The sequence below is a fragment of the Adiantum capillus-veneris genome, chromosome 28, assembly GCF_014529385.1.
Source record: "Adiantum capillus-veneris isolate H3 chromosome 28, ASM1452938v2, whole genome shotgun sequence".
In the NCBI taxonomy this organism is placed as follows: Eukaryota; Viridiplantae; Streptophyta; class Polypodiopsida; order Polypodiales; family Pteridaceae; genus Adiantum; species Adiantum capillus-veneris.
The window spans coordinates 43,176,782-43,201,270 of record NC_140958.1 but is presented as its reverse complement, the minus strand read 5'-3'; the positions used below and the strand labels follow the sequence as shown (position 1 = coordinate 43,201,270).

Sequence of the window (24,489 nt, the reverse complement as noted above, 5' to 3'; positions counted from 1 at the left end):
GCCGATGAACACCCCCCCGACAAATAACCATCCAGGTCCGGACCATGAGCTGTTCAACGACTCCCTCATCGCTCCTCCGCCACGACCGCAGAGGACTACACAGCATCGACAGAGGTTGCATCATAAGATTTAGGTCACTTTGGCCAGGCATGCACGACGCCCGGTCAGACTACTGACCATGGAGGATATTGATGAGATCCGCCAGCGACGACCGATGCTGGATCTCCTGTGATTTAGCTATTTAGCTATCCCAGCCAGCTGCTTAGTTCACATCGAGCGGCTTAGGATTCCATAGTATTTTTATTATGTTATGTTACATTGTTATTGCTTTTATTTTTGTTACTCTGACTTTGTCTAAAATCCACCACATTGTAACTTTCTGGTCTAATAGGTCACTTTGGCCTTTTGAAGACGTGAATATAACATTTCATTTCATTTCATCTCTCTCTCTCTCTCTCTCTCTCTCTCTCTCTCTCTCTCTCTCTCTCTCTCTCTCTCTCTCTCTCTCTCTCTCTCTCTCTCTCTCTCTCTCTCTCTCTCTCTTTTTTGGAAAAATCAGGGCTGCATATTACTGAGTACAATAGAATCCCCAACGGATGCCAAAATAGCCTGTCACGTGGGGTGTACAAGCTGAATGTAAGGATGAGAGCCACTATAGTGGAAACTCGACTAGTACAATCTCATGGTGGTCTGTGTGATGAGTGGAGGAGAAACCACTAAGGAGGCGCATAATGCCATGTAATCTGTCCACCTGTAAGTGTGAAGAAGAGTGGAGATCTTGCCCAACGCCGAAGGAAATCAAATCGACGAGCCTCGGCTGCTCTAGATGTGCCTGAGGAAGAATCCCACTGCCAGATGAGGGTGTGAATGATGTCCAGCCAAATAACAGTGAGGGTATCCTGAAGGAGCTGCGGTGCCGCACTAAGAATATGAAGACAACGAGCTCTCCAAACATTCCAAAGTGCAATGCTGGTGATTACTGAGAAGATTTCATCACGTGTTTGAGGATCTCCTTGCCAAGCAATCTGTGGTAACATAGCCAAAGTCCCTCGTCTGTAACCAGTCGCGGTAAGCATAAGAGTTGGATCTGTGTCTGAGCCCTCGTAGAAAAGATGCGGTCCGGGCATCGGCATCAACCAGGAAACAGATCCCCAAGTGAGAAATCCATGCTGAACTCCAGCTGCTAGCCAAACTGCATGAGAAGACGAGCATGACCAAAGGCAATGCGCAGGTGACTCAGGTAGGCGCAAAGAACATCGAGTACATAACGGATCGTGACCCATAGAAGCTAACCAAGTCCCAACTGGAAGTCCTACATGTGCAATCATCCAAAGGAAAAAGGAAATACGACGAGCCACATGTAAATCCCAGATGGCTGACCAAAATTGCCGTAGATAGGCGTGTGAGAGACCTGAATGTAACCAGAAACGCATACGAGTGGGTTGCTCTGGGTGCTGTCTCATCAATGCGAATCTTCCAATTCTGACTGTATACTCAAAGAATGATACATGTGCGCCGGTAGGGTTAGAGTGAGGCCAATGCCACTCTCCTGGGTCCCAATAAAGCTGAGATAGGGCACGACCCTCCCACACCCAAAGCCTCCAAAGTGCAGCATCAGCGGAAGCGAAACGGGGGTCAACACAACGACGCTTCCCGCGGGAGCCAACTACTCGTATGGCCTCCCAGCGAGCATCGGGGTAGACAAGGTGCGGAGAGGTAGTAGCATAAGTCAGTCTAGCATGCATCCCCGAAGAGTAGTCAGTATCAACTGTGAACAGCATAGTGTCGAAACGAACTAGTAAGAGAGTGCTATGATAGAAGAGGCCTTCCCAGCCACAATGTGGAGGCATCTGAACTGTACCGCGCATGACTGCGTCCCAGTGTGAAGGAATGGCGGAGCCAATCTCAAGCAGTCTGTCTGTTACCCCGCGACCAATGTCATAATGTTCTGCCACAAAATCTGCATCCAGCATACGCGTCTCATGAAACAACCGCATAGAGGCAGCAAACAACCGCATAGAGGCAGCAGGTCCAGTGTCCCAAGCAGCCCAGTCAATGTGAGTCCTCTCTCCAAGCTGACGAGGTGGATTAACCGAAGAATCAAGAACTGCATCATTCCAAATGAGAGGCTGGCGCTCAATCTCCTCACGGCATGAGGGAGGTGAGCGTTTGATAGCGCGTCGCATGGATACCCAAATCTGAAGGAGCGAACGAATGAAGGGTGAGAGAGTGCTGGTGCACAAGGGTGCATCCGTGAAGAGAAAACGATACCCTGTTTGCCAAGTATGGCCATCTCTAGTTCTGAGGCGCGGAGTCGCTGTGGAAAGAGCGGCCTGAAGAAGCATCTTCCAATGTTCTTGGCCGGGAAAAAGACCCCGAACAATAAGCTTGGTAAGAAGGGCGCGACTCTGTAATTCTGGATCAATAATGCCAAGGCCCCCCTCTGATCTAGGACGAATAATCGTGGACCAGCGAACTCGAGCATGAGTATCAGTAGTCCCATCTGTGCCACTCCATAAAAAGTTCCGCACGAGTCTGCATAGCTAAGCTATCACACCAGAATGTAGCATCCAACAGGAGGCCATATACCATACTGTAGCCAGAATGACCTGGTTGGCGACCAATGCGCGGCCAGCCAACGACAGATGACGTGAAGATCTCTCTCTCTCTCTCTCTCTCTCTCTCTCTCTCTCTCTCTCTCTCTCTCTCTCTCTCTCTCTCTCTCTCTCTCTCTCTCTCTCTCTGTGTGTGTGTGTGTGCGCGCCTCTCCACAAACCTGGCAACACCCTGGACCTAGGGAACTACAAGTACGGGGCAGTACTTGAGGCAGAGCTCAGTTCATATGCAGAGATTGAGGGTCTACGAGCACGCGGCCAAGCAGGTTTCCGACAGGCCTTCTCCACTATTGATCACATCTTCATTCTGCGTTGCCTCATTGATGGGACAAAGGTGCGTAAGAAGAGATTATACTGCTGCTTTGTGGATTTCCGCAAAGCTTTTGATACAGTGCTACGAGAGAGGCTCTTCCGACGCCTCCAGAGCTTGGGGATACCATCAGATATGATTTGAGCCATCTATGCACTCTATGAGTAGGTGACTGGGAGGGTACGCTGTTCAGGAAGTTTGTATGAGGTTGTTGCTAGCACCATTGGTGTTAAGCAGGGCTGCCCACTCTCCCCCAGTCTATTCGGACTCTACATCGACGAGATTGAGGACGACATTCTACGAGCTGGAGGAGAGGGGTCAGATCTCGTAGGTACACCTGTACACATTTTATTATATGCTGATGACATTGCATCGATTTCAAAGTCACCCGAGGGATTAAAGCACCACTTGGCTGCCTTGGATGAGTTCTGTACGCACAGGGTTTTGAAACCTTGGCAAGACCAAGGTCATGATCTTCCACACCTCTCCCATGGTGAGGACTACAACAGTATTCACAGCCACTGGCGGACAGATAGAGGTCGTCACTTCATATGCCTACCTTGGAGTCACATTCACGAGTTTGCCTTGTCTTTTCTCCATGAGACAGGCAGCCACAGACAAATTGACACGGGGGTACGCAACACTGGCCATGTTAGAGCGGCAATGTAACCATGCACACTTTCAGGAGCCCCGTACGAAGGGGTGGCTATTTGACACAATAGTCACACCAGCTATGATGTATGCAGCGACAGTTTGGGCCCCAGGCCTCACAGACACCCACTGGAGTGCGGTCGAGAGGCCCCAAGTACGTATGATCTCGCGATTATTTTGCGGGAAGCCGACACTTCCACATGACATCATCAGAATAGAGCTAGCAGCACCTCCCATGATAGTAGAGGCACTATTCCAGACTATCTCGTTTATTCAGAGGATAAGAGAGCTCCCAGCAGACAAACTCACACGCAGAGCATTTGAGGCAGCTATATAGATCTCAAAGACAAGGTATGACAGAGCTTGGTACACTCAGGTTAGAGCATGGTTTAACAGACAGGGCCTAGACATGGACAGACTACCACCCTTTCAGTATGACCAAGATTCACCCCACATCTGCCTCTCACGTAGTGAGAGGAACACTGTGCTCAGACAGGATCTTTGGCAGCTCTACACCAATCGGACATGGCTCACACCCGACCTGGCATCTAGACGGTCACATTACCGAGATCAGTTCCTAGACATACTAGCAGACAGGTTCATTCAGCGACCACGATACATGGATACTTACATGCCTCATAGCTCGAGAGTATCTATTGGGCAGTTGAAGGTCTCCTCGCATCGACTAGAGATTGAAACTGGCAGAACATCAGACACCCCCAGAGGAGCGGATATGCCGCGTATGCATAGTAGAGCTAGAGGATGAGAAGCACTTTGTATGCAGATGCAGAGCATATGATGACATCAGAGGCAGATATGAGGGTTTATTCACAGGGCAGCCTACCCTTCGAGAGATCATGGACTCCAGACATCAGTGCCAGCTGGGGCGATTCTTACTAGAGATACAGAGCCACAAAGATGCCTTACTTGAGCCCACGACAGCTCAAACAGGAGGGAGTTAAACCCAGCTCACTGACTTCTTCGTCTCACGACATCTACCACCCCCCCGACCACCCGACACACACAGAGGTGTGACTCTTCAGCAGGCTGAGACCTCCAAAGCTAGGAGACGGCCCTGCGCTACAGGCTACTGGGCCCCCATACTTCATCGACGCCATATTGCGGAGATTCAGACCTGTGATCGCCAAGCCACTAAGGAGAGACGAGCCTAGATTGATGGCCTTGGCTCCAGCTCCACCCATGTACCACATCTTACACCCACCCATTAGCAGGCATGTGAAGCTCAACCTAATGCTAATGTAGGTTGTGGACAAGGCGTCTTTGAGCCGCAAAGGAGGTTCATCTCTACCTCTTATAATTCTGGTGAACTTGGTTATATCAGCACTTATTGTTCAGAGCCAACAAGGATGGGAGGTGATATGTTTCCACTTCCCTAGCAAATTCCTAACAGAGCTAATGATTATGCATCAACCTTCAGTGGTCATGTGGGTATTGTGCGGGTTGAAAAGAAAGAAGCAGGTATGTTGCCTGTAGGCAAAAGAGAAAGGGAAGGCTATGCCACTCCTAGCCCTAGCAAAGAGAAAGGAAAAGAGAAAGAGGGTGAGGATGCAAAAGCCAAGAGGAAGAGAAGACCTTGTAGACGGTTTGAAGTAGCAGATTTACCTTTGGGAGAAGGTCAAACAGCTTACAGTTTAAAGGATGACCTGATTGAGAGGAAAGTAGAGTGTACTTTTGGACAGTGATGAATATGATGCCCAAATTCAAGAGGCAATGGAAGTCATTAGTGAATCCAGAGAAGAGTTGAAGCATGGACAAGTCAGAGTGTTGGCTGTGGAAGACATTTGTCTTGTGGTGAACACTTGGCACAAAGGTGTGGGCATGGGAGAGGCCTACATTGATGGAGGTGCTCAAGTTTGTTTGATCACAAAGTCATGTGTCGCGAGACTGGGTCTCATTACATGTGGAAGCTCTGGGTTTTAGATTTGACTAGAAAACCATTCCAAAGTGAAGTGTTTGTGGATAATTAAAAATTTGGAAGTGGAAGTCTTTGAAGGTTATAGTAAAATTTCATGTTATTCCAGCTGGCTTGGGAGCTTTTCCTCTCATTTTGGGACAACCTTGGTTAAGAGTGGTTGGTGTTGTGCAAGCTTGGGGCAAGGGAACAATCTGTGTGTATGACAAGAAGGGAGAAAAGAGGGAGTTTGATATGACTACCAACCAGCCTATGGCACTAGAAGATCTAAAGTGAGAATGATGAATCCGAGGTTACCAGTGAAGACGGTTCTAAAGATTCGGAAAGTAGCTTTACTTCTAGTTCCAGTGACGAGGGTGAAGTGTCATTCTTGTTGTTGGACAAGGAGAGGTATCCACAAACTGATGGACAACCAGAAGAGGCTAATTCTACTGTCTTGGATCTGTTGAAATGTTATGTGTCAAATAATAAGGTCAAGTGGGAATAGTCTTTGTCTATGCTTGAGTATGCATACACAATACGGTGCATTCGTCAATTGGCAAGGCACCTTTTGAGATTGTTGAAGGTGGCAAGAAAGTTCCTCCCATTTTGCATACAAAGGAAAAGATCTTTGAGGCAGATCCGTATGTCGAGAACATGGATGAAATGTATAAAAAGATTAAGCTTGCCTTGGAGAAGACTCAGGCAAAGCACAAAAGGACCGATGATCGTCATCCTTGTGAATTATTGTTTTCACATGGTGATTGGGTACTTTTACGGTTTGAGAAGGCAAGGTTAAAGAAGATGAAGAACAAGGAAAGGTTATTTACGAAGCTCAGCATGCGTTACTATGGGCCTTTTCAAGTGCTTGATAAGATCAGCGATGTCGCTTACAGGCTGAAATTGCTTGACTCTTTGAAGATTCATAATGCGTTTCATGTGAGTCTTCTAAGACCCTTCGTGGGTGATGTGCCAGAAGATATGCCAGATGAGAACCAGCCAAAGGGTGAGGAACTTCATGAAACTTTAGTTCCTAAGCAGATTTTGGCACATAAGGAAAGAAAAGTCAAGGGACAGGTTGCAAGACGCTACTTGGTGAAGTTCAAGAACTATCCACCTATGGACGCAAAGTGGATGGAAGAGCATGAACTGTCAGAGTCACCAAATGTATTGCAGCTTTACCTTGAAGCCTTTGGGTTACAACCTACGTATGCCCCAACCCAGTGTGTACGAAGGAGGGGTAATGATAGAGCTAGTACAGTTGTGTGATCTTATGCTTATGTGCCGAGGCAAGAACCTCTTTGACAAGAAACAGGAGTAGCTAACTGCCACTCCAAAAGCAGGCACCGGTGAGGGTGATAACCTCACCTTACAGGTGCATTTTCAGCGCTGGTTATGTGCTGTTTTTGGACTGTTTTGCAGTCGTATGGATGCCAGAAGCATTGGGAACAGTGTCCCACTATTAGAGGACAGTGTCCCACTATTAGAGGACAGTTTTGGGACTGTTTAGGACTGAAAACAGGGTAAAAACCAGTATAAACAGCGAGGTGTAATTACTGTTTTTAGGCTGAATGTCACAAGACCGGCACCACGTGCCAATAGAAAAGAACAGACTGAACAAACTTTTAGCACTTCAACTACAACTGATCTGCAAGTTGGCTCCATTCTTTAGGCTTTGACACGTCAACAATTTGTTACACTGAAAACAGAGAGTTTATGTCTTTGGAAGTGAGTTCCAGTAGGGGAATTTGTTCACGGCGAGTTTTGGGGTCATTATGCTCCCGAAATTTTTCCAGAACAGGTGCGATCTAGTTGGATATAGGTGAAGATCCCCAGGACTCTAGTTTTGTAACTTTACCCTCTAAAGGAATAAAGAAATACCAAAAGGGGCACCAGTTTTTGGGGCCTACAGGTTGTCGGCGTCTGCTTGGGGCATTCTAGCTTCAGAGCCGTGTGTGCTTTGATGTATTAATTCCCATTACACGTTCCTTCCGCAAGGTTTCTTTGTGCGTTAAAGCTTGAGTAAAGTTTTGGGTGAAAGCCAAAGTCTACCGCCCTACGGGCCGGTTTCATGGTTCCGTCGTCGGGACAGAATCACTTTTTCCTCAAGAAGTGAGCCCCGGTTGGTTTGGTGAAGACACAGGATATAAGAACGAGGGATTACACTATGGCCAACAAAGGGAAAGGCATCATGGAAGAGGATTCCTCTACACAGAACATGCAGGCAATTTCTAAAGTGTTTGAGGTTGGCGAGAGTTCACAGCCACGTCTGTCTGTACCTCTTGTTGATGTGAATGTCCCCAATGCAGGGCTTTATGACTAGGCAACTTGAAGATGATGCGTTCAGGACTCAGTTAGTTGCCGCTGTGAACGTGTTTTCCTAATTGGTGCAAAAACTCAAGGTATGGAGTTTTTGCAAGTGCCACTAGTGCCACAGCAATCAAGGCAACTCACAAAGCCCGTGAAGCCTGTTGAGACTCAAGCCCAAGTACTTCATGCGTCTCAACAGGAGAGGGAGCACTCGCATGTTGCGGAGTCAGGGGCTCCAAAACAGGTTCCTTCCGTCCATGAACAGGGGTGGTTAGGACGCCTATTCTACAGGCTTTGCTAGTTCAGCCCGCCACCTTTCCAAGCCTGCATGTTGCGTTACAGGGATAGGGAACCAGTTTGCGGGCAATGCATCCGGTTTTTCCACCACCCACTATACATCCTGGGTATTTCAGGGGTGGATCTGTGTTCCAAAGTATGGCTGGTTATGCGCCTGGAAACCAGCATTATATTCGAGGAACAGTGTTTGGGTGTATGCAAGGCATGATGTCAAACCCCATGTATGGTGGCATCGGCCAGGGCCAGTTTGAGGTACCACACGACAATTTTGGCATGGCTGGTTTTTTTGGACAGCAGTCAGATATGGCACTTACGATGCAAAATGTCAATGGCCAAGGAATGCCGATGATCCCTACTGCAGTGCCCATGTCGCAAACAATTCCTTATGACAATTTTGGGACACTAGAAAAGCCAAAAGCTTACAAAGAAAGTGGTGCGGCTGTAAAGTTTAGCACTTTCAGCGGCTTTGAGGATAAGGCAAAGGCTCTTACTTTCCTCCAGCAATTTGATACAGCTTATGCAGGAGGGAATTTTACAGAGGCCAATTCCCTCTAAGGTCAGGAAAGCTGCCACTTTCTTGAAAGACAATGCAAGGGTAGGCACCCGCCACATGGGTATACTTCAAGCAAATGTTTGCATCTGCGTGGCTGTCAAATGAATTTGAAGCCGACCTCATGACGGATTCGCACCAACTCACTGCGGCTACTTGCAAGAGCCTACAGGAGTATAATCGGAAGTTTTGTAAAGCGTTGCTCTCAGTAACCTCCTATAGGTTTGTGCCACTGACAAAGCAAATTAAGAAGTATTGTTGTGGGCTGCCTGAAAGGTTTCGAGATTACTGTACAAAGAACAAAGTGGCTACCCTCACTCAGCTCATGGAAGTTGCCAACACTGTTCTTGCCTTGTTGAAGGGAAAGGACAGTGGGTTTCCGGGCAACGTGAAAGGGTGACAGCAAAAGAAAAATTCAGCAAAGAAGCCCTTTGTGAAAACGGCTCCTGAAGCGTCACAGGGGTCAAAAAAGGTGTCACGTGACACATCCAACCCTATGTGTTCGTGGACAAGCTACAACACGACAAGGGTTCAGTCAGTCCAGTCAATCTAGATTTAGAAGTGATCTCGCACTTTTGTGAGTCTGTTCGCAAACCGTGCATGTCCAGTCACTTAGTGTAGATGATGCATATCCTAGTTGCACACAGCATGATCATAAGCATTCCCATCAGAATCCATCAGAGTCCTTCAGGGGAATTTTCTAGTGCATTTAGCTTATTTTCCCTATTTTTGACATTTTTCACTTATTATTTTTAAGTGACTTTTGTTGGAAAGTAGGTAGGGCAATTTTGCTAAGATTGTATATAAGCAAACCTAGACTAGCACTATTTGGCAGAAGAGGCAGCAAGAGCTCCATCGCTCAACAGGCAACTTCTCAGCAAGAACCCCCTTGGTGGTTTTCCCTCCAAGCAGAAGACCCCCCATGCTAGCGTTTTCCATCAACATCAGCACTAGCGTTTTTCTGCAGGCATCATCGCCATAGGACATCAGCCACTGGCGTTTTTCATCAAGGCTACTCCGCACGACCACCTCAGTCCCCCTAGCGTTTTTCAGAACCCAGATCGCCCTCCATTGGCATGGCAATTTTCAGCAGATGAAGACCATCAGTTTTCAGCCCTAAGACCATCAGTTTTCAGCCCTAAAGATCCATCAGTTTTCAGCCCTAAAGACCAGCAAAGGCAGCGTTCTCTCTTGCGTTTTCAGCCGCATCAGAATTCAGCCTATCAGCGTTTTTGGATAGCAGATAAGAGTAGCAGATTTCAGCCATAGCGTTGGTCTCGTCATCCCCGTCGTCGACATCGACCTAGCCTAGACTTGCATCAGTCACATGCATTCAGTTTGTACCAGTTTGTGCAATCAATAGTAGACCACTCTCTCCGACGAGAGTGGGGTCTTCGGAGGAGGGTTTTACAACGTCTCTGGTGTCGTATTCTCTTCTCTCTCTATCTCTCAGTCTCATACACTTGCACGCACAGTGTCCATTCACTTTGTTATGATCATTGCACACTCTCATTAAGAACGGAAGGCTCTCCCTTCCATAAGAACAAAAAAGAACCTTGAGCACAGTTCGGAGCACTCATCTTGAGCCAAGTTCAAACATTCATTCCGTTGCACCTCACAAAAGTTCAACAAGGATAAGGACTCAGTCGGGACATGGATTCAGCTAGATACCAGGAGCATATGGATATAGCCGACACAGGAGTTGGGTAAGAAGATGGCTTTCTATAGAGAGCATCTTCTCCAACTGACACTGTGCATTGGGACTTCATTGTTGCCACAATGAGATGTCTAGGATTTGGTCCTAAGTTGGCAAATGTGGTTTATTTTTTGTATGATTGTAGTACGTCTTCGAGCATCCTGGACGGGGAATTGACAGAATCGTGGCCGCTTGGTTGTTCGGTTAGGCAAGGTTGCCCTATTAGTGCTTTGCTGTATGCAATTGCTTCTCATCCTTTGTTGATGTATATTGATCACTTGACCTCTGCGCACCATCTTCATGGTTTGCAGCTTCCTTTGGGTCATACTTTATTGGGCAAGCTTATGCAAATGACTCGCTATTTATGCCCCGCAATCAGCAAAATGATGTTCAAGAGATTATGAACGCTTTGGAATTGTTTGCGCTTGCGGCTAGTCTAAAAGTCAATTCCGTAAATCAAAGCTTCTGCTGCTTCGTTCTTGTGATTGGCATGCTCTGTTGTGGCCAGGAGAGATTGTTCTTCCAAATGTAATCACTAGGCATTTGGGTTATCCAATTGGATGGAATGTTACTCACACGTAGAAAGTGGATTGGGTTATGAATCGCCTGAATGTTAAACTGCATTACTGGAAGCTTTCTACCTGGCCGCTACATGTTCGCCTTCGTATTGTTCAAGAGTATCCTTGTGGTATATGTTCAATTCTTTTTGCCATTGTTGCATTGGCCCCGTCATTGTCTTGACTCTCTCAAGTCGGCCATTTTGTCTCATTTGTGGCGAACGCGTGCTCACAAAAAAGGGTTGCGCTTGATATCGATGGCGAAACTATGTACACCAAAGCGCTTTGGTGGTTTGAATATATTGGACCTGCGGAGGCATGTCATTGCCAGGAAGGCTATGCTTTTGCCTACACTTGTGCAACAATCTCAGCCTTGGACACTTATGTTTGCACACTTGACTCAGCATGTGGTTACATCTTCATTTGGTCACTGGCAACCATCCATGTGGGAGGCAGTATTTGGTAAGATGGATGCTCATATTCCTGGATGCCCTCTTTCTTCCACCTTGCTTTCTGCATGGAAACAGGTTACGATTTATCTTTCCTGGAATGCTCGGAGGGAAGGAAACTCGCTTCGTGCGGAGAGTCTTCATTGGAGTCGGGCTTTTTCTCTTACTTTGGTTGACCGCTCGCCTCGCTAGGCGTATTTCCTCTCCTGGCGTGGCATTCGAGTGGTTGAGGATGTGGTGGATGCAGATGGTTTCACTTTTGAGTTTCCATTTGCCGCTCGCTGCTTTGGATTGGGCATGCACTATCGCCAGTTTTGGAGAGAATTCCAGCAAATGTTGTCAGGTTTCTTGCCGGTTTCACCTTTGGCAGATGGTGATCGCATGTCTGACTGGAAGATTGGGGAAATGCCATTTCGAGATATTTCTGCTGGCCGGGCATATGCTCTTCTGCTGCCTCGTCCATGGATTGCTGATCATTGCAACGCTATTTGGCACATGCATAAATCCGATATTTGGTGGTGCAGGATTATATCTGCAGTATGGGAAAGTCGTTTGCCGTTGAAAGAGCCTTTGTTTCTTTAGCGGTGTTTACTTGGTGTGCTCCCAGTGGGTACCTTTCTTCGGATGCGCCGTATCCGCTCTTCATCATGTGTCCGTTGCTTATCTGCCGATGAGGATGTCTGTCACCTCTTGTGGGATTGCCGTGTCACTCGAGAAGTCCTTCGTCGGGTTTTTGCGTGTATGCGGCTACGTTTTCCCACGACGGTTTTCCATAAGCGGTTTTGGATTTTTGGTATCTTCTCGCCGGCATTGCAGTGCTTTGCAGCCTTCTTCATGTGGGTCAGGTTTTGGGCATACTGGAGCCTGTGGCGGCAGCGTAATGGCTATATGTTCCATCGCATTCATACGGATCCACTACCTTTCTTCAAGATTTCCCTTCGGCAATCTTTGAGGTTTGCCTTGGAAGTTGGTGATATCACAGCAGAGATACATCAGCTTTCTTATTAATGTTTTTAGCTATTCTATACCGCCGAACACTGTTGTGTTCCTTTCCTTGTACATCTTTTTGGTGGGTTTTCCTCTCTTTGAGGTTTCCCACAGATAGCTAAATTAAATTAATTTACAAAAAAAAAAAGTGTGTGTGTGTGTGTGTGGAAAGAGAATGTTTTGTATTAGCGACTACAGAGAGAAAGAGAGCTCCATATTGATCTTAAAGCATGCGGATTGTAGCTGTGTTTCGTCACCTCGTTTCATCTTGTGCGGAAACGTTTCAGGTGTTTCGAGTTTTCTTTTGTCTTGAGAGGACAAAACACGTTTTCAGGCAACTATACTAGATCCTGTAGCTCGTAGATCAATCAGGCCAACAAAACTGTGACAAGCCTTTGTGGAAATCCATAGATCAGCTATAGATCTGTCCCTTTATGTGCTCTGTCCTCCTCTATAACATTCCTCAAAACTGTGTGAATATACGCCCTATAAACCTATGTATCCATGTATTAACAACTCAGCTTCTCACCAATCAAACTCGTGCTAAATGGGGGAAGTCTATAATTTGGCGAATGCAGTGATAAGTGGATAGAGCCAGGTCGCCAAACTTATTTCCATGCACTATGACATGACACTTTCTCACACAAATTTGTAACTGTCACAGTGAAAAAAAGTGTGAGACATGCTCAAACTGAAGCATTGCCAAATCATAAAAAGTGATAGCGTTTGGTCCTTCAAGGCAGTTCAGAACCACATGGATAATCTTAAGTCGCATCTCTTTATCTGAGCAATCGAATACCTGACCAATACTTGCAGCCGCTAGTGGCTCATCCTCAAAACTGCCCAATCGGGATTTCCAATCAGAACCCAATTCGTTATCTATTACTCTGTGTAGTTGGCCTCTTGGCATCACATCTGCACCTTGTCTAACCATTTCAAGAGCCGCAAGTACCTATTCAAAGGAAACAAAATTGAAGCAAAACAAGATTAAAAATGTTTCCCATCTCTCTGTCAGCACAAAGAGTTACCTCACAATTTCAGAAGCATTATCATCTCAACAAAATACGCACTCTATAGAAAAAGACTAAACGGAAAAATCTAAAGAATTTTACTTTCTGTACACAATGAACAATGTTGACATTACCACAAAACATGCATCTACTGAGCACAAAAAGGATGGAATCAGCAGATATAAACTTCACTGGTCTCTCCCCTCACATTATTTATAACCAAACGACATGGCTGGTCCTGTTCTTCTGTAAGAATATCATGAGCTTCATAAGAACCTCCAAGATTAAGTTTCAGCTATTTTTATGCTATCTTCTTACAACTAAGAGCTCTTTCACCATATGATAATAAGATTATGTTTTTCATGTGATACACAGATACTGTGACAAGTGCAAAGTTGCAAATCCCCAGTTCCATCCCCAAACACAAAAGTTCACAAAGCCTTGACTTCTACACTTGTGTGGTTTCTCCACGCCATTATCCACAGGTTCGGCAGAGCCAAACTTATTCTCACTCAAAGTCCAACTCATTCTCTTAGTGTAGCGTGCAGCTTGTTTGAATCATGGCTTTCGAGTGAAAAGGTCGTCTAGGGTACATCAGAATTCTAATTACACTCATCTCAGACTCAATGCACAATGTTCAGATAAGCGGTGGGTGATCTAATGTTGTGACACGCCAATGTCAGAATGTAAAGGTAGTGGAACCAAATATGCACTAACCCAATGTAAGTTTAACTTGATAACTTGATAAGATTGTACAAGCAAAGGTGCTGTACAGTAACACCCACAAATGCACCAAGCTTGAACCAACAAAGAAGTTTTACTTGAAACCTTGACAAGACTCTAGGACTAGAGAGGCATGGTATCTCAAACTTGACAGAAACCAGGTATTATAAGGCTATATGGGGCTACCCATTAGGCACCAAACTAAGAGAAATAATGGAAAGACTACAGTTTTAAAGGTAATTTTACCCCATAAAACTCATTCCAGTTCAAACTCATGTAACTATTTTCAATCTATGTATGTACTCTGGTTTATCATAGAAATCAAACACTTCAAGTCCTATGGTAAGGAGAGAAAAAGCTCATGCGAATCTGAACAGAAAATTATGTGTTTCCAGAAACAGGAAGTGATTACTTGTGGTGGAAGTATCGTCTCATCTTGAATGCTCAACATCTGACCAAGCTTTAAAGCAGCTCCACGCATTCTACATAACCCTAAGGCCAAACGCTCTGCATTTTTCTCCGTCATAAAAGGCGACAATGCAAATTGGCCCATATTTGAGCCACCTTGCCCTTCCCACAATCGTTTTGCTGATTCTTGCAATGTCCCGAGAGCAAGCCCTGCCCCTAATCTTGCAAACCTGTACAGTTCAGAAACGATTTAACCCCACTTTAGCAGGTGGCAAATCCAAAAAAACAACAGAAAGCAAAATCAAAACAAATCAAAGAGTCAAACTAGGGAAGTCTGATCTGCACACTAATTAATATGATTCCAAAGGCAGAAGTACACATACAAAAGCTTTTAGCCTCTCAACTGCCAGTCTGCCTTACCATCTTGTTCTCTATCGCCCCATACCCCCCATAATGCTTTCTGATTGGAAAAAATTAAATTTGTATCTTATGTATTCCTTGTAGTTGCTGCCGCCATTGATGTCATACATTATTACATTGTGCATTGTCAACAGACACACTCAGAAGCTAATTTTGTGAAATACAATGCGCATATTAGATAAACGATCATCGCAACTAGTTCTTTCTGCACAAGACATTCTGTTCCAAACCCTCGCCATGTATGCACATATGACACATCAAACAGCTTAACACTATCAATGAAAATATTATTGATATAAACTATTAACACTTTCTTGATAAGTTGCTCTACAGTAAAAGGCAGAAAGTTCAAAACTCCAACATGGAACCTGCAAAGCAATTGACAGTTTTGATTGTAAGCATTTATACGTGGTTAGCCAAGCATCGTTTTCACAGACGCTAAAAGAAGAGCTGTCCATGTGGACAACTCGTCATGATGAGTCAGACTAAAAGCGTTTGAAAAAAGGCAATAACAGTATAACTACCCTGCATGCATGCAATAAAGCGCATGGTTTCTTAAGTAGATCACCTGCACACTCGCTGCTGCTAGCACACACTCCCCCACCCTCACGCTGCTCCCCTGCCTGTCCTCTCGCGCTACCAACCCAGCCCGCCCCCTGCTGCACGCAGCCCTGCCCGCCTTACCCGCTGCCCTCTCGCGCTGCCACCCCCCGCCCGCTGCCCTCACCTGCTGCTGCCTTTTCCAGCCCCCCCCCCCCCCCCCCCCCCCCCCACCGTTCTCTTCGCTCTCCGCCTCTTTCCCAAAGATTCCCTGCAATTGACTCTGGCAGTGCTGTTCTTTGGACAGTGCTCGGCGCGTTTTGTTGCAGAGTATTTTCTCCCTCCGCTTCTCCGCCACAGCAGTAGACACAGATGGAGGCTCCAGCTCCGCCACAAAGGGACTCGTCCGAAGCCCCCTCGCCCGACCCCGCTGAGCCCACCATTCGACTTGCTCTTTCACCGACAGAGCAAGCAAGCCTAGCCGCAAAGGTAGAGCGCTTGCAGGCGACTTCTGTCATCTGCAAGATTCTCGGCACCCGACCCAGCAGAGGAGAGTTGCGTGACCTTCTCCAAGCCCACCTTCTCGCAGAGGTGGGCAAGATCTTGGACGTACCGATACTCGGACGAGGTTACTATCAGATCGAGCTTGAGACCTCCGAGATGGCGTCCAAGGTCATCGTCATGAGTCCATTGACCATCCGAGCAGCTCTAGCCCACTTTCGACAGTGGAAACATGGTTTCGACCCTAGTTCGGATATTCTGGTAGCGGAGGCAGACATCCCCATCTCCGTCTGCTTTCCAGGTTTGCGGAGGGAGTACTTACCACTTTTGTCCAGGATAGGCTCAGCCATCAGGACTGTCCTAGAGACACCTCGCACGGCAGCCTTAGTAGCTGCCAAGGCGGCTGGCATTCCCTCAGTTCGCGTTATGGTTAGGGACACTCACACGCTCCCGAAGGTCATTCTTCTGCCTCGGGTGAGTGGAGGTTGGTTTAGACAGAGTGTGGAGTATTCGGGCCTCCCGAACCAGTGCTTCATTTGTCGACAGATGGACCATCTTGCAAAGGCCTGTCCACGGAGGAGGCCTCGACCTACACCACAGACTCAGCCTCAGCCTGCAAGGGCTGGCCAGCAGCCACAGACAGAGACACAGCGCACACATGCAGAGCCACCCTCTGAGCCTGGGGCTCCAGCGGAGGAGGGATGGCAGCAAGTCCGTGGTCGACGACGGCAAGGGCCACAACGACAGCCTGGCACTCAAAGTGGTCCTCATACGTCTACCCAGCAGCAGTGGGTTCCCACGGGGAACCGGTTTGGTCCTCTTGAGCAGGATAAGGTCCCTGCTCCAGCCCCCATCCCAGCTTCACCCTCGACCCCCCCCCCCCCCCCACACACACACACACACACACAGAGAATTCCCACCCTCATCATCCTCCTCCCCGCCTCCTGCTCCCGCCGCCTCTTCCCTCCGCCCCTCTACCTCTGCCGCTCCCCCCCGCCCCTCTTCTCCACCTCTTCCCCCTGCTCCTACTCCCCCCCCTGCCGCTCCAGTTCCACAGTCGACCCAGGGGGCAAGGCCTTCTCCGGCTGCTAGGAGATCTCTTGGCAGTGCCTTTTCCACGAGTCGCTTGGCGAGAGAGGGACAGCCTTTCTTGCGACCCCCTCTACAGGTACAGACATCTCCCCTTGCAGCTATCCCTCGTGGTCTGACGAGCATCGACATCCGGCGCCGATGGGACTTCTTCGACTACGACTTTACTCGTTTTCTCGGTGACCCCTCAGCAGACCATGAGGCAGCCTACTTCAGGGTCCATGTTCTGTTCCTTGCAGCTAGGGGGACAGAGGCCTTGGACTGAGTGGTTGGCTTCTCCTTTCCCCTTTGCAACAGGGACGAGACTGAGTGGACTCTCGACTCAGTGTTGGGATGGTTGCACACACAGGTCCTAGAGTTCTCTCACCACATGGGAGAACTAGGAGTTACAGACATGCTTCAGACTTTGTGGCCATTGGCCAAGTTTGTGGTGACACCTCCAGATACAGCAAGGGTAGACACACTGTGGTTTACTTCTTTGCCGATACACAGTGCTTGCCATGCTATGTACACATTCATGAGGACTCCTGGACAGAGGAGGTTGCTTTACGTACGGCTCGCTCTGCTTGGGCTTGGGCCAGGGCCAGGCACTCGTTGCAGTCACGCCTATCTAGAGGACGCTCGGATGCGGATTACTCCCCATCCAAGCCAGCCTCGAAGATAGCCCGTCTAGTTGCTGCAACAGCATCTGTTCTCTCTCGCTCCCCATGAGGATCGTCTCATGGAACGTGCAGGGACTTGGTGGGCCCCACTTTCAGCGTCAGCGGGGCCGACTGCGTCAAGAGCTTCAGCGCTACCTTGTGGGAGGAGAGATTGATCTCCTTATGCTTCAGGAGCACCATCTGTGTGAGAGTCGCATTAGACGTTGTGGTCAGCTCTTGCGTGGACGATATGATACTTTTTGGTCAGCTGCTTTTGGACCTAGAGGCATCCACGGTGGGGTATGTATGACTATTGCGGATTCTTTGCAGCAGGCCATTGTGGGCAGAGGAATTATTGTGTCAGGCAGGGCTCAGTGGATTACTATGCAGGTTCAGGGTTGCCTTGTGGGCTTCCTGAACATCTATGCGCCCAATGTGGCGAGTGCTCAAGCAGAGTTTTGGTCACAGATAGTTGAGTCTCTCCCGCCGCAGGCAGAACACTAGTGTATAGGAAAAACTTCAACATGTTGGAGGACCCTTCTGACAGGATTGAGCATGAAGTTGAGCTGCCAGCTTGGGAGAGGTTTTGTATGACTCTGAGGGTCTCGGATGTTTGGCAGTACTCTAGTTTTGTGAGGCCCCCAGACAACCTTGCCTTCTCTCGTTCGGACCGCAGAGTGGGAGGAGTGAACCTATCGCGGATAGATCGCTTCTACACTAGTGCCATTTCAATGACTTGGGAGGGACAGTTGGCATTCTGGCAGGGACCTCCTTCTCAAACCATGCACCAGTGATCCTCACAGTGGCAGACAGGTAGAGAAAAGGGAGCACGATGCTTCGCATCCCAGAGAGGGTCTTGCTAGACTCTACACTCAGAGAGCGAGTAGAGGCTCTCTGGATAGAGAGCTTGGACAGGTAGGATTCTCCTGCTGACAGAGTGGCCTCAGGACTAGCTCAGATTAGTCGTTTTTTTCTCCAGGAGTCTTTGGCTCGCCGGGCTGCAGCGAGAGAGGAGAAGCAGCGTCTCAGACGGGGCATTGCTTCGTTGCAGAGGATGCACGAGCAGCATCGAGACACTCCTTGGTTGGAGGAGCAGCTACAGCAGGCTCGCCAAGAGCTTGTTAGCATAGAGGAGCGGCGACATGAGTTTGCTTTCAATCGACGGGCATCTCAATGGACACAGGTGGGCGACAGAGTGACTGGTGCTTTCTTCGAGGCAGTGGGACCTCGGCATTCGCATGCCAAGGTCAGTCAATTGAGGAGGCCTAACGGGTCAGTTGCTTCTGAGCCCGAGGATATGCGTGCAGTTGCTACTGACTTTTACCGTGAGTTACTATCTGCAGAGCCTCAGTCAGAGCGTCGGAATGCATGCAGGGAGCAAGTGTGGGCACAGATGCCTTGCCTTGTGACTGAGGAGATGCGTCAGAGGCTTGAGCTGCCACTTCAGCTTGAGGAGCTGCACACGGCTCTTAGGGCCCTCCCCCATGGTAGCTGTCCAGGTGAGGATGGGTTGAAACTTGACTCCCAGTTTTTTCTTGGAGTACTGGGACTTGCTTGGCCCAAATCTCTGTAGTGCTTTTCAGTACATTTTGCACAGAGGAGTGATGCCTGACAGCATGAGTGAGGGCTTGATCTACCTCATTCCCAAGGAGGGTGGCTCCTTGGATGAGATTCGACAGTGGCGCCCCATCACCATCCTCAACTCAGCCTACAAAATTCTTGCCAAGGCTCTGAGTTTTGAGGATCCAGCCACTTCTAGAGAGCCTTATACATGGGACTCAGACAGGTTTTGTCAAGGAACGCAGTATCCTTGACAACATCTTTACTTTTTGGGAGGCTTCTGCCCTAGCGCGGCTCCGTGGTGAGGACCTAGGGATTTTTCTTGTCGATTTTGAGAAGGCATACAACAGAGTTGACTGGGACTTTCTAGAGGGCACTCTACGCACGATGGGCTTCTCAGATGCTTGGATTAGAGGGGTGTCAGCTTTGTACAGACATGCTCACATTCAGGTACTTTTGGCAGGAGGTAGAGGTGATCGCTTCATGCTCACACGTTCGGTCAAACAGGGTTGTCCTCTTGCCCCCTTCCTCTTTTTGTTCTATGCGGAGGCCATGGGCAGGTTTTTGGTGTCGCAGCAGGTTGGTCTACGGAGCTTAGCACTCCCTATTCAAGGAGATGAGCTACTGGACGTTGAGTTTGCCGACGACTTAGCCTTGTACTTAGATGGCCAAGAGGCCAACCTTCACAGGTGTGAGAAGGCTCTGGAGACCTCCTGTTGTGCATTAGGCGCACTGATCAACTAGCGAAAGACAGTGGCTTTCTCGGTTGGTAGTGCTCCTATGCCCGATTGGATGCCAGGAGAGGGTTTTAGGTGGATTCTCCCAGGGACTGCAGTTCGGTACTTGGGCTGTCAGGTTGGTTTGGACTTGTCTCCCGAGCAGCAGATTGCTCCCCTCCTCTTGTCTATCAAGAGGAAGTTGTTACACTGGAGCTCAGCACGACTCTCTTTGGTTGGCAGAGTAGTAGTGGCCAACCAGGTGTTGTTGGCGACAATGTGGTACATCACTTCTTGCTGGATCTTCTCGAGTTCTTGTATCAGCCAGGTAGAGAGGCTGATCAGGAACTTCCTTTGGTCAGGACGTGACACTCAGATAGCCTAAGCCAAAGTGGCTTAACAGGTCATCACTCTTCCTTGTTCACAGGGAGGGCTTGGGATCATTGACCCAGCACAGCAGAGCAGAGCCCTTCTAGGGAAGTTCATAGTCAGAGGACTTCTTCCGAGTGAGGAGCCCTGGAAGGAGTTCTTGCTACAGCGGCTTTGTGCTAGGGTGCCTCAGGCTGGAGGCCCCTAGCGACCTTCGACCAGATGGATCTTCACAGAGATGCGCAGAGTTGGTTTGAGCAGGAGACTGGAGGACTGCTTCGCTGTGAGTTTGCTTCGATCTTGGGAGCTCTTGCGGCGAGGTCTGGAGCAGCGACAACCTACTTGCACAGAGGAGCGCCTACGGGAGCCCCTTGTTTGGATCGTGAACTTGTATTTTCACTTGGTGATTGGGTACTTTTGTGCTTTGAAAAGGCCAAGTTAAGGAAAAGGAAAGACAAGGAGCGTTTGTTTCCTAAGCTCAGTATGCGATATTATGGTCCTTTTTAGATTTCAGAAAAGATCAGCGATGTAGCTTACAGGTTGAAGCTACCAAAAGGCCTGAAAATACATAATGCTATTCATGTCAGCCTTCTAAGACCCTTTGTTGGTGATGTGCCAGAGAATATGCTTGATGAGGAACAACCCGAAGTGGAAGAATTGGATGAGATCCTTGTTCCTGAACAGATATTGGCACATAAGGAAGGGAAGGTTAGAGGAAAGTTGCAAGATGCTACCTGGTGAAGTTCAAGAACTATCCATCTTTGGATGCCAAATGGATGGAAGAGTCTGAATTGGTTGATTCGCCTCAGCTATTGCAATTATATCTTGAAGCCTTTCGATGGAACCCACAGTGACTTGATGTAGCCTTTTTGGAGCAAGACAAGAGCATGGTTCATGATGCTCAACAGAGTAGTTAAGCAATTGTATCTACTCTTTCCATACAGAATTTAGCTAGAAAAGTTTGTGCTTGAGAGTACACTAGAAGACTTCTATGCTTGATATGTGTCGTAGCCAGGTTGGTGGGATTGTTTAATCGTCCAACGCTACATTTCTGGAAGCATGTATATCTTGGATTCCCATCATAGAATATATGTGATATCAGGAGATATCCGCATGTATTATTAGCATGCAAGCAAGGTCACTTGCATTATTTCAAGGGTGGGGTGTGTCACCAGGAGGTGTATTTTTCTTGTTGCCTTCCATAAATAGTACTGTATATTTTTATTTATTTTTATTTTCACTTGTTTTCCCCGAAACCCTTGAAAAGGTGCAAGTGAACATTGCATGGCCTGTGTGAAACGGTTGAGGCCGAATAGGTTTCTCACATCGGGAGTCTGGGTCGGTCAGTTTGGGATTGGTCGGGCCAGTTAGCACTGAATTCTAACCAGTATCGAAGCCTGTGTGCACCGAATGAAGTCTAGGTCACTCGGAAAGTCACAACTTTATAAGTCAGTGGGAACTAGGGAATTAACTCAAAGGGGCAAACTGGACACTTGGCAAAAGGAGAGCAGCCTGCTGTTGCTAATTGGACTATTCTTTTTCTTTTAATGATTAATTTCTTTTTAGGATATTTTATTGTGTACACTAAGAACTGTTAAAAGATTGTAGCTATAAGAAGTGCCATCAAGAACGGACAACTCTATGTGTCACTTGATGGGTGACGGTAAACATCGCGAAGGAGTTTTCGTAAGTTCGGTGGAAAGGGCCGGGTTACGAGTGCCTGTCACCAGGAGGTGTATTTTTCCTGTTGCCTTCCGTAAATAAGTATTAGATATATTTATTTTATTTTTACTTGTTTGTCCCGGAACCCTTGAAAAGGTGCAAGTGGACATTGCATGGCCAGTGTGAAACGGCTGCAGCCAAATGGGTTTCTCGCATCGGGGATCTAGGTCGGTCAGACAGGGACTGCCCGGGCCAGTTAGCACTGAATTCTGATGAGTATGGAAGCTCGTGTGCGCCAAACTGGAATTTGGGCCACTCGTCAAGTCACTGCAACTTTATAAGTTGAAAGGGGCCAGTAAATTAACCCACATTCTAGATGTTGGTCAAATGGTAGTCTTCAATGATGGTCAGGAGACCAATAGGGACGCCATGAAAGCATCTACTAAAATTTAGGGAACTGCTATTTTTGACCGAAAAATGTGTTCGCGTCATTAGCTCTGGAATGACAAGGGGAACATTTTATTGCTCTGCTGCCAAGTCAACTGACGCACCAGTTGAGATATTTTTAGCAGGGAAAGCCCAGACTCGAAAACTGGGCGACGTGTCAACCTGTGAGCGATTTTCAACAAAGGGGGCGCCATTTTCAGCCTCAGGTGGATTGTAGCAGGTACAGAAGCTATGGAATGCTTACCTTGCCCTCTATGCACAGTATGGTGACGGGAGTGATGCCCCGCACACTACATACTGCTCTCTTTCTCCCCTACGTACAGTACCTTATGCCCCACTAGTGGGCTTCTCATTTGACTTATGTACACCTGTGGGGAAATATGCTTTCGTGCCGAGGCAAGAGCCTCTTTGCACAGAAACCGGTGTAGCTAGCTGCTACACCAAAGCAGGTACACGAGAGGTTGATAACCTCTCGATTGCGCAGTAAATTCAGCATTGTACGCTTGCTGTTTTTTTACTCTATTTTGGGACTGCTTTGAGCCCAAAATGTTTCCAGAATCAAGGGGCACTTAGCCCAAGGTGCAGGGAACAGGGCAGGGACAATCGTGTGCCCAAATCAGGTCAAAAACAGGGCTGAACCAGAAATTACGACGACTTGCAATTTACTGTTTTGTGCTCCCGACTGAGGGAATATGTCCGTGGAACAGAGGGCCTACCTTAGAAACTAATTCGGATTGATTTCGGTACCGTTATGTTGCCGAAATTTTGCCGAATCTAGAGCGTACTAGCTGGATGCAAGTGTTGTCTTCCAGGGGCTCTTTTTGTAATTCTCTCTCTAAATTAAAGAAATACCGAAAGGGGCGCCAGTCTTTGGGGCCTACGGGGTGTCCGTCTAATGTGCGAGTGACATTCTAGTCGTAGGACGCAACTATGTTCTCTTCCCTTCTCAGTGCTCTATGTTAGGTTTACAGGTAATTGAAATAGTACCGCCCTCTACGTTGTACGGGCCGGTTATAGTGCCCCTGATGCGTCACATGATGGGTGACGGATGCATCAGTAAGGGGGCATTCCATAGGCTAAGGAGGAAATCCGAACTGGGTAAGAAAATACGCGTAAGAACGCAAGCACAAGAATAAAGATGGGTTCAATGAAGCTTTTTACGAAAAGCAGGAACATTCGCAGGAGGGCAGATGCTTTCCCGCGAGGAGTCTGTGTCTGCATTGCATATGTGCCGTGTTCTGCACCTGGGGACGCCTGGAATGTGTTCGTGTAGCATTATTTTCACTAACTGAGTGAGTTTTCAAAATTTTGAATAGGTTCACACTTTATTTTATAAAGTGGCCGGTCACTTTTAAGTGACCAGCCCTTTTATTAATAAAATAAAGCATCCCCACAAAGCTTACGTAAAAAACCTACGCAAATTGTAGGGAGGGGCTGAAAACAGCGAGCTCTCTCTCTCCTCTCTCTAGAAAGCACCAGATTCAGCGATCCCTCTCTCTCCTCTCTCTAGGGGCGCCAAGGTTCTGCTTTCTCGGCTCCTATTCCCGTCGGGTGCAAGGGCCTATAAAAGGGCAGCAAGCGTTCCAGTTCTATACACGCCGGAAGCAGCAGAAGGAGCTAGCGCTGGGATTCTGGAGCAAGTGTTGGCGACAGAAATTGCAAGTATTCGTGTGACGACTGAGTACGGAGGTCGTCTTTCCGAGCAAAGAGCAACAGGTATAATTTGTCGTTTACACATCGCGAGTATTGCTTTGTGTGGTTGTTTTGCAAGAATCCTCCCTCACGGGAAGTACGACCTTTGCGTCTAAGTCCCTTACGAGAAAGTACGGCTTCGCGCCTAAGTTCCTTACGGGAAAGTACGGCTTCGCGCCTAAGTCCCTTACGGGAAAGAACGGCCTTGTGCCCAAGCCCTTTTACGGGAAAGAACGACCTTCGGGTCTAAGATTACAGAACGGAGGGGTTTCCTCGGATTCTCGTGCTTGTATAAGAATTCTCCCTGAATAAAGAATACTCTTGAGGGGGGGGGGGGGGACCAGCCCATCTTCAGGTCCCCAATACTATGTCGATCT

At 47.8% G+C, this 24,489-nt stretch overlaps 1 protein-coding gene and 1 pseudogene across 1 annotated transcript in view; one reads left to right on the top strand and one right to left on the bottom strand.

Moving 5' to 3' along the window:
* The window catches only part of ABC1 (ABC transporter 1), an 87,658-nt gene that overhangs the window by 51,063 nt on the left and 12,106 nt on the right, over positions 1–24,489 (bottom strand). Inside the window, exons 2-3 of the mRNA XM_086503842.1 lie at positions 14,480–14,705; positions 13,134–13,286 (exon numbers count right to left, since the gene is read on the bottom strand). Of these exons, the coding sequence (XP_086359968.1) occupies positions 13,134–13,286; positions 14,480–14,705 (379 nt within the window). The remainder of the gene's footprint in view (positions 1–13,133; positions 13,287–14,479; positions 14,706–24,489) is intronic.
* LOC147420341 (uncharacterized) lies at positions 3,395–4,748 on the top strand (annotated as a pseudogene).